This window comes from Mandrillus leucophaeus, unplaced genomic scaffold (genome assembly GCF_000951045.1).
Source record: "Mandrillus leucophaeus isolate KB7577 unplaced genomic scaffold, Mleu.le_1.0 Scaffold8, whole genome shotgun sequence".
NCBI lineage: Eukaryota > Metazoa > Chordata > Mammalia > Primates > Cercopithecidae > Mandrillus > Mandrillus leucophaeus.
In genome coordinates, this window is record NW_012108696.1 from 3,049,210 (window position 1) to 3,059,542 (window position 10,333).

General features: G+C 51.2%; 1 protein-coding gene across 1 annotated transcript in view; it reads right to left on the reverse strand.

Annotated features, from left to right (window-relative positions):
• The window catches only part of PTPRS (protein tyrosine phosphatase, receptor type, S), a 92,610-nt gene that overhangs the window by 55,328 nt on the left and 26,949 nt on the right, over positions 1-10,333 (reverse strand). The window contains exon 7 of the mRNA XM_011967475.1: positions 7,098-7,208. Coding sequence (XP_011822865.1) covers positions 7,098-7,208 — 111 coding nt within the window. The remainder of the gene's footprint in view (positions 1-7,097; positions 7,209-10,333) is intronic.

Genomic DNA, 10,333 nt, shown 5'->3' on the forward strand with positions numbered 1-10,333 from the left:
GGTGGCAGGTTGTGGGGGGGGTGGTCGCTTCAAACCCCGATTCACATGGAAAAACAACTCAAAAACCGTCAAAGCAACCAGGAGACGACCCCTCCCCCAGGCAGGAAGAGGCAGAAACACAAAAACCGAAAAAGGGAGTTGGGAGCGGGGGGTGAGGGTAAAGGAGGGGGGAAGGAAACTCAAAAGTGAGGTGATCTGGTTGAAGCACTAGGTAAGGAACCCCGACAGTGTCAGACATCTCAACGATTCAGCAAGCCGCAGCTCCAAGGGGTGCGGGGACGGGGTGGGGGGCTCTGCTGGGCATTTTGGGGTGGGAGAAGGTTCTAGATACTTCTCCAAACTCCAAAATGAATATGCGGATGGAGAGGGCAGGGGAGAGATGCCAAGAAATTGTGCAGCCTCCGGGGGGTTTATTTAAGCTTAGATTACACCTGTCGGGGGGGAAGGGAGGGGTTGGAAACATTCCTAATTCCATAGCCCACTTCTTGTCCTCTCCTTTGAACTCCAGCCTGTGGCCCAAGGAGGGTGGGCACCGCCCCTCAGCCCACCTGCGTATTTTCTGCTACCCTTCTCCATCATTTGGCTGTGCCTCCTTCCCTCCCTCCCGCCTCCCCGCTCCCACCGCCAGCTCCCTCCGCCATTGAGGTAACGTGCAAGGCCCGGAGGGACCTGGCTGGCACCGTGGCCCACGGGCTGACCAGCGGCCTTGGCAAGTTGTTGGTATTTTTAGCTGGACGTTTGGATGCGCTCTAGATACTTTTTACATTTTGTTTTGTTTTGTTTTTTTGGTGCCCGCTTTCTCTGTCTCTCGTGTCTTTTTGTTTTTCCCCCAGTTCTGGCCAATCCATGGACTTCCCTCACCACCCCCCACCTCGCTGCGGCCGCCGGAGACACAGGGCTTTCCAAATGACAAGGTGTAATCTAATATTCCCCTCACAAACCCCCTCCCCCAACAGAGGAAACAGCGAATGCAGAGGGTGTGAGGCAGGCAGCAGGCGAGAGGTGTTCAGAGCTCAGTGTTCCTGCAGAATGACCCCCTCCTCGCCGCCCGCCCTGCCCAAATGGAGGGAAGCCTACCTTCCCACCCTTGGAGTCCCCTCTCCCCCATGTGATGAGGGTGGGATGAGAAGGTCTGGGTCCTGATCTAACACTGCCTGCCCCTAGGATCAAGCCAGCGGCCTTGGGTAGGGAGGCGTGGCCAGGTATAGTAAGCACGAACTGGGGAGCTGGCCCACACACCCCAATGCGAGCCTTTCTGGGGATACAGGAGGTGAGGGGTGTTCCAGCCCAATATCTGTGTCTGTCCCTGTTTTGGGGGGCCAGGAGGTAAAGGGAACACCTGGGGTTCACATCCATCAATTTTAGGGCTTGGGTATTGGAAATTTAATTTAAAAAACAATTTTTCCCCACAAATTTGTATACTATGGATTCATCTGAAAAAGCCTGGAGATGGGTCACAAATACTGAAAAAGAGGACCTGGAAATCGGGCAATCTAGGCCTGGCTGGTGTCACACATCAGGAACTGGTTTCTTAGCTCAGCACTTGAGACTCTGCGTTAAATTATGCCAGTCCCATTGGTCTCTTCCAAAACCTTGAAGATATCCTCAGTCCCTTCAAGGTAGAACATTCCTCAACTGGCAGGGTGCGGTGGCTCATGCCTGTAATCCCAGCACTTTGGGAGGCTGAGGTGGGTGAATCACCTGAGGTCAGGAGTTTGAGACCAGCCTGGCCAACATGGTGAAACCCATCTCTACTAAAAATACAAAAATTAGCCAAGTGTGGTGCGGGCACCTGTAATCCCAGCTACTCGGGAGGCTGAGGCAGGAGAATCACTTGAACCCAGGAGGCGGAGGTTGCAGTGAGCAGAGATTGCATCATTGCACTCAGCCTGAGCAACAAGAATGAAACTCCGTTTCAAAAAAAAAAAAAAAAAAAAGAAAAGAAAAGAAAAAAAGAAGAAGAAAATTCCTCCTAATGTCTCCAGCTTGTTCCAAGTTCCCCTGGCATCAGAGGACCATTTACATGGGTCCTGTGCACCATGTTTCAATAATGCTATGTAGCTAGACCAGGTGGTAAAGACACTACCTTTAACCACTAACTCATACTCTAAAGGCTTAGAGTTTTAAAGAACCAGAAAAGAACATTCACACTCAGGCAGAATATAATCTGATCATCTTCCCACCTTGTCAAAAGCTAGAGGAGGGAGAATTCAACTACAGCTGGGAGTGGAGCTGCCAACTGTATTTTTTAAAAATGGACACAATTTTGACTTCAGCCCTTTGGATCCCAGAGATAAATTTTAGGAGGAGAAGGTCAAGTCTGAATATTTTACCCCCTGTTCCACCCAGAGTCAGCCAAAGCTGGAGATCTGTCAGTTTAAAAAATAAGTAAAAGATTAGAGGTTACATTTTTCCCCCTTTTTGCAATTAATTCCTGTGATGGGCTGCTCTGGCAACAATGTAAATACTTGTAGCTTTCAGAGCATGCCAGGTAGCTCATCTCTTCTGGTGGGCTGGTACTTATCTGCAAGGGTAGCCTTGCACTTAACATAGGCCTTTGTTTTCCCTTTCTGTGGCCACAGAACTTCCTAGGAAATGACAGTGGGGAAAATGAGAGCTATGGCTCTGGGGAGGCCGCTGATTTCATGGGGATGGGGTTGGAGCCAGGAGAAAATGAGATCATGAGATGAGCTCAGGAAAGCACTAGCGAAAAATGAGGTCTGAGCAAATGAATTAGCTTCTGCCCTACAATTATTTTTTAAAGTTTCCCATATGCCATCTTATTCAAACAGTGGACATGTGAAGTACATAACAGGGAAACTAAGACCCACGAAGAAGGGAAGTGACTTGCCCAGATCATCTGCTTGAATCCTTTATTTACAACAATCCTACTGGCAATGCTTGTTACATAGAGCACTTGACAAGCACTGAGTTCAATGAAATCCTTGCAACTAACCTGTGATCGAAGTTCATTTATGATCTCTACTGTTCAGATGAGGAAGTGGGGACTCCAAGTGGTCAAGTGACTAGTTCAAGGTCACATAGCCAGGGAGGGGCACAGACAAGACTGGAATCCAGGTCTGCCAGAGTCCAGAGCCTATGCTCTCATCACTTTCTGGGCTGTAGTGCCCAGAAAGTCCAAGTGATCTTCAGAGACCCTCTGTTCACTCAGTTCCAATGCACCAGGACCTAGCTTTGGTGAAGAGGCTGGGAGCCCCCTTTCTCCCATCGTTTGGCACTGCTCTGAGGGTCAGCCTGGCAGCTCTCATGCTGGGTTAACAAGGAGATCTTATTGCATCTAAAGGCCTCTTGCCAACTTGGTCCAGGATTTAATAATTGGCAAGTTTAGAGAAGGTGGGTGAGGGACAAGAGGGGGAAAAGGTGAAAACCAAACTCTGGTTTCTGTCCTCAACATTGTCTAAATTGGGTAGTCAGCTGGGTTGGTGGTTAAAAATCTACATGGATATTTTATTGGGGGGTGTTTTTTATTCGGAGGTTGGAGTAAGACTCTCAAGGGCATGCCTTTTCTTGGGGAGGGGAGCAGAAGATGGGGGGGTGTGCATCTCTGAAGATTTGCAAGAGTGAGAGACACACAGAGAGAAAGAGAGCTGAAAAAGAGAAAGAGAAGCAGAGGGAGAGTTGGGGAGGCAGAGAGAGCAGGGGAGAGGCTGTGTCCAAGGTTCCCCTGGGCTGTTTCCAGAATTCCACAGCTCTGATGCTCAGGTACTCAGAAAGTGACCATGCTGTGTTGCTGGACAAAAGACACCTGTGACTGGGCTCAGGGTCTGAGAGGGGATGGGGGAAGCAGCTAGTGCTGCCTGGGAGGCAGAAGCATAGTGTTCCAGGTCAGACAACTGGCCAAGTCTTTCTTCCAAAGTCTGTCAGGCTACATCTCCTAACGGGCACTTCTGGATTGGTACCCAGTCAGAATGCATACAGTCATCACAGCAGCTGCCATTTCGAGTGCCGATTACATACCAAGTATGCACAGTCCTGTGAAGATGGTGCTGTTATTGCCCTCTCCCCTCATTTAAAACTGACCACAATCCATATTTGGATACGTCACTAAAATGAGTAAGAACTCAAAATGCTAGTGCACATTCAGCAGTACTTCAAATGCCTGGGTTTGGGCTTATTTGGGAGCGCAGGAGGCAGTCTCATTCCGAGGCAGAAGGATGGGAATACTTCGCCTGCTTAAGCTTCCTTCCAACATGGCTGCCTGGAGGCAGGGAGCTGAGTTACTACCTCTGGGGAAAGAGGGGCTGGCCAGTGAGGTCAGGAAATTTGGGCTGCTCTCTCCAAATATCCCACCCATGTTCTGACCTCCTGCCATCTGTCTGTGCCACCTCCCTTGTGCCCTTGTGCCTAAGTGGTCACTTTCTGCCCTGGCATCCCAGCTGTGGGATCCCTTCTGCCCTCCTGGATGATAGCTGGGACAGGAACACTGGCTTTTAAATCACAATGCATTTGGAGAACAACCACAGAACAGCTCAACCCAAGAAACCAAAACCAAAGAGCACAGAAACAAGACAGAACCAAAGACGAGTCACTTTGGGGGAGAAGAGGACCAGGTGAAGGGAATGGGAGGGGAAAAAAGAACCACTTGATTTTTCCCCCCAAAACGAAACAAAACCAAAGAAAAAAAGAAAAAAGAAAAAATAAATAAAAAGGAAAAAAGAAAACCAAAAGAGAAAAACGGAACGGAAGACGAGAAACACTCCAACAGAAGGCGTTGGGAATTCACCAAACCAAACCGACAAGAGAAGCATGCAGAGAAATTTTTACATTCTCCCAGCATGCATCAGGCCCAAGTTACCATGACGACGAGGAGTGCAAAAAACTTAGCAACAACATTACCAACGGATGCAGAGGCGACCATAATGCAAGCATCGCATGTGTGCGGCCGGCCCTAGGCCGGGCTGGGCGCGGCTGAGATTTTCGTGTCTTTCTGGGTTTTGCTCTCGCTTGGCGGTTTTTTTTTGTTTAGTTTGCTTTGTGCTTATGATTCATATTCCATCTTTTAAAATTGTTGTTCATTTTTCTATTTTTCTCGTGTGCGTGTCAGCGTGTGTCCGTGTGGTGTCTACATGTGTTTTGTGTGTGTGCGTGTCATTTTCAGAATGTAAAAATGTGGGTAAAGAAAGTAAAAAAGAAAAAAACACACCAACCTTCTCGAAGCTCTGAGGGATGTAAAGGGGGTTTGATGCGGAACACAATGACATGGGAAGAAGAGAAAAAATAGGGGAGATACAGAGAGTAAAAAGAGGACTTCCCAAGGCTAAAAGCTGCAATAGTTTGTTGTTTTTTTTTTTTCTTTAAACCAAAAAAAAAAATTAAAATTAAAAAATAAAAAGAACAGCAATGACCTTTTTGTCTTTTTTCCACTCTGCCCTTGACATATAAGATCTACATTTGCCTTTCTCCATTCTTTTCTAAGCTTGATTCTGGAGCATCTAAGACCCAGGCAAAGATGGGGAAGTGGAACCTCACCCCCTCGACTGCCCCCAAGAGGATGGAGGCTCATGCTGGGGACCCCACCTCTGGGCGATGAGGACACAGAAGCCCCCCTCCCTTCTTGCACCCTCACTAAAGGCCCCACCCAGCTCCCTGCCCCATACCCGCTGTCCACACTCTTTTGAGCCCTGCTGGATTTACAAACCCCCATCCCAGGTGTTGGCAGAGAAATAAGCAGGTTAGGTGAAGACCAGTCAGTTGGAGTCACGAACGCGTTACAACTCACCAGAGGTGCCGTGACAGCGGATCAGACGTGCCCCTACCCACCACCCGCCCACACACCCACATTCCCATCCCCTCCCCCTCCATGCGGCCTCCTCCTCACAGACAAAATGCAAAACCCCAGGTCCAGGACCAAGGAGTCACTTCAGGGCCAGCAGGTGCTGTGGATGGTGAGGACGAAGGTGGTGAGTGAGGGTCTGTGGGCGGGGGATGAGCCACACGGCCTCCTGGATGGAGAATGACTAGGGCTTGGCACTTCGCATGGGGGAAACTGAGGCCCAGAGAAGGATGTGATCGAGTCAATTATACAGCGCTAACTGGGGCAGCCCTGGGGATTGAATGGGGCCCTGGCATCCTGGCAGAAGCTGTTTCTACTACAAATCTGATCAGAAACAGCTACTAGGAGGTGAAAAAGGGAGGAGGAGGAGGAGGAGGAGGAGGAGGAGGAAGACTACAACTTCTGAAAAGACCCAAGAGCCAACACACGAGATAAGAGGAGGCCAACGGAGGAATCTGGGGGCAAGGGAGCCCCCTGGCACCTCTGAGGCAGCACCAAGGGACCCACAAGGAAGGAAGCTTCCTTGGGGCCGGGGAGTGGGGAGGTGCTGGGGCGAGGCCCCCACGCTGCTGGGCATGACTGAGTGGGAATTGGAAACCAAGAGCAACAAGCTTCGCTGGGTGCCGTGCCTGCCCCAGCTTGGTGCAACTACCAAGCCCCCTGGGTGCCTGTGCCCGCTGTGGCCCCAGCCTCCCAACGGCCTGGACTGTCCTTCTCCGAGAGTCATTAGGAAGAGACAGAAGGCACCGGGCTCTGGACCAGCCGGTGGGGGGCGGGGGGGCAGCCTCGAAGACCCCTCCCCAACTTCTAGATTGAGGGCCCTGGATTGGGGGGGCAGTGAAGCGGGGAGCTACGAGGCCACAAAGTTAGGAGAAGCAAAGCCAGCACACAGCACGGGAAGGCACGACACACCACAGAAGCCAACTCGGGTGGGCAGGCGGGTGGGGAGGGGTGGGGCAGAGGCCTGCAGGCTCCCCTGGCCCTGTAGGCCCAAGACTCACCCCCTCACCCTGCCCCACGCCTTCCTACCCCACCATCACTGCCTCCCCAGAGCCCTGCTGCCCACGGGGCATCTGTTGCAAGGCACGAGGAAGGGAATTTAAGCTGCCCCCATTCTACACGTAAGGAAACTGAGGCCCAGAGAGGGACGCCGCGCCTCGGCCAAGGTCCCACCGCGACCGGGGAGGGGCCTTCCTGCTTGGGTGTGCAGGGGACGGGGGAGCCCGGAGGCGGTGAGCCCGAGGAGGGAGGGGGATGGGACGGGGCGGGTCCCTGCCTTCGACCTGGACACGGCGTTCCCTACCTCGCACGTAGAGGTTGGCAGGTGAGGAGTAGCGCACGCCGGCGCTGTTGGTGGCCACACACTCGTATTTGCCCTGGTCGGTTTCCTCACTGCTTTCAATCTGCAGGGCTCCTGTGGGAAGAGGGGAGAAAGCTTGGTCCGTTAGAGGGGGGCCCAGGAGTGAGCAGGGGAAAGCTGTCCCACCAGAGTGTTGTCCGGCCTGTCTCCTGTTCTGGCTGGGCCAGAGAGGCAGCTAAGAGGTGAGAAGCCCCAGCTCGGCCAGGCCTTGTATGACCTCCACCCCCACATCTAGCCCCACCAGGGCCCGGACACACCAGATTCCCCAGCAAATTCTCCACTCGCAGTGGAAAAGCAGCTGGTCATGAGGCTGCTGCGTCATGACTGCCAAGCTGAATTACAAAGCTGGAGAAAAGTGTGGTTGAGAAAGCACTAAATGATGCTCTCCCGGCCAGAAGGAAAGAGTGGGTTGGCATTCACAACTCATAACCATCATTTGATAGATCCAGGGACCTAAGGGGGCCCACCACAAATCATGTGAACATTCAGGGAGCCGGTGGTTGCTCTGTTTCATTAAGTGCCCATGAGTAAATGAACATGGGTCTGGGTTCCTCAATTGTGTTTGGAATCCTAGTCCTCAAAGTCCTCGACGCCCGTAAGTAAATGGAGACAGGGTTGTACTTCTTCAGGCGTGTTTGAAATTTCAGGATTAGGTTATACCCTGAGGTAGCTAAAGTAAAAAACGTTGAGGCTGGTGTGTATCAGGTATGTTTGAAATCAAAGCCATGGATCTGGATCCAAGCCTTCTGGCCTGAAGTTGATTGAAAAGAAGTCAGAATTTCCCCAAGTATTTTGAGTCGTCGAAGTAAAAGTCTGAATTTGCCTGCTTGTATTTAAAATCACAGGCCTGAAGTCAATATCCTGGTGCTCATGAGTAATTGAATGGACTTCGTCGAGTGTGTTTAAAATTATGGTCCTAGACCCAATTCTATGATGCTCATAGGTACACAAGGATTAGATTAAATTTTCAAACGTGTTTGAAATCAGGGGTCTGATTGAAAGCCTCTTATACTCACAAGTAAAGTTGAGGCTAAAATGCTCCAAGCCTGGATCAAAGAATTTGTTGGTCATGAGTAAATACAGATATAAAGAAGACGGCAATTTTTCAAATCACAGGCATATTTAAAATTTAAATATCACAGGCAAAAATCCAAGGTCTTGGTGTTCATGAGTAGATGAAAATAGAACTGATTTCCCCTCAATACATTTGAAATCACAGGCCCAAATCAAAGACTTCACTTCCAATGAACATATAAAAATGAATGAACCTTCTCAAGAATATCTGAAATCACAGGCCTTGATCAAACACTACTGTGCCCATGAGTAAATGAAAACGAGGCCAAGATTTCCCTAAAGATATCTGAAACCACATGCCTGAAACAAGTCGCTCATTTTCACAAGTAAATGAAGCTGAGTATGTCTTAAATTACAGGCCTTGATAAAAACTTGAGTGCCCAAAAATAAAAACTAAGGCAAAAGTTTCCCCACGTATGTTTGTAATCACAGGCCTGGATCAAAGTCCTTATTCTCATAAGTAAATAAAACTTAGTGTAACATATCTAAGTATGTTTGAATCACAGGCCTGGACCCAAGTGCCTGTCGACCATGAGTAAATGAAGATGAGTGAATATCCGCAAATGTGTTTGAATCACAGGCTTCAATCAGAGCCTACGGCACCAAGGATCCAAACATCCAGACTGAGTTTTCCAGTCTTGTTTGTGATTATCCCACAGAAATGACATGCACCCACAGATGGGGGGATTCTCTCTGGAGGTCATGGATAAAGACTCTGCCCCCATAGAACACTGCCTATTCTTCTTTGACCTCGAGGTTCTGGGAAGCAGGCAGTATCTCCATCACTAAGGAGGCCCAGAGAGGGTCAGGAGACTGCTCTAGGTCACACAGCATTTGTAGCAAAGGTAGGGCTGGACACTGATTCTTCCCCAGGGTTCCCACTCAGGCCTTCTCTTGGCTCTTCTCTGAGGCAGCAGTTGGGTGGGGGATAACGGATGGAGCAGACTGACCTGAGAGCGCGTGTCTCTATGTGTCCTTGGGTTAGACCCTCCAGATCAGAAAGAACTGTGGAGCTGGAAGGCCCACTTTGCTTTTTTTTTTTTTTTTTTCTTTTTTTGAGACAGAGTCTCTCTCTGTCACCCAGGCTGGAGTGCAATGGCGTGATCCTGGTGGCTCACTGCAACCTCTGCTTCCTGGGTTCAAGCGATTCTCCTGCCTCAGCCTCCCGAGTAGCTGGGATTACAGGCGCCCACCACCACGCCCAGCTAATTTTCGTGTTTTTTGTAGAGATAGGGTTTGACCATGCTGCCCAGGCTGGTCTTGAATTTCTGACCTCAGATGATTCACCTGCCTCGGCCTCCCAGTGTTGGGATTACAGGCATGAGCCACTGCGCCCGGCCTGCACTGCTCATTTCAGAGGTGGCTAAACAACATGGGGCTCCCAGCACTCTGGGGGTCTTGCCAGGTAGGGTCCTTCCCAGAGGGGGAGAGAGCCCCCTGGCCTTCCACAGTCAGGTGACCTGAGGAGTCACCTCGGCCACATTCAGGCCCCCCGGCCACAGACACAGACACAGACGCAGAGACCAGACTAACACTGGGTGGAACGAGGGTGGTGGCAGGGTGGACACGCATGGAAGCGGGCCTGGGGACAGCCCCAGTGGAGCCTGAGGGGCTGAGTGGGCAGCGAGAGAGAGCGTGAGTGGCTGGGTGAGTGAGGAGCCTCTTACCTCGAATCGGAGTGCTTTCTGTAAGGGAAGCAGAGAGAACCAGGTGAATGTCACAAGGCGGTCGTGGGGGGCCAGGGGGCCCCAGGGAAGCTGGGCCGGGGCCATAAGCCAGGCCTCTGCACTCTGCCCCGGGGAGGGGATCGAGCCAGCCCTGGGCATATGGACCCTGCAGGCTTTGCTGATGAAGCTGGAAGAGGCCTCCTAAGAGCAGGGTGAGGTCTGAGGGCTTGTCAAAGCAGGAGGGCTTCCTGTAGGAGGCGGGAATCTCTGGGGGTGGAGGGATGGAGTCTAGAAGACTCTCTGGACGGGCTGAGGGGCGTCTGTATGCCCAGGGGAGGTCTGTCAGCCTGGGCCTTTGGTGGCCTTCCCTCTGGGCCAAGGGAGGGAGGTTCATGACCCCCGCCTTCCTTCTTTCCTTCTTAGGGAGCCCAGCAAGGG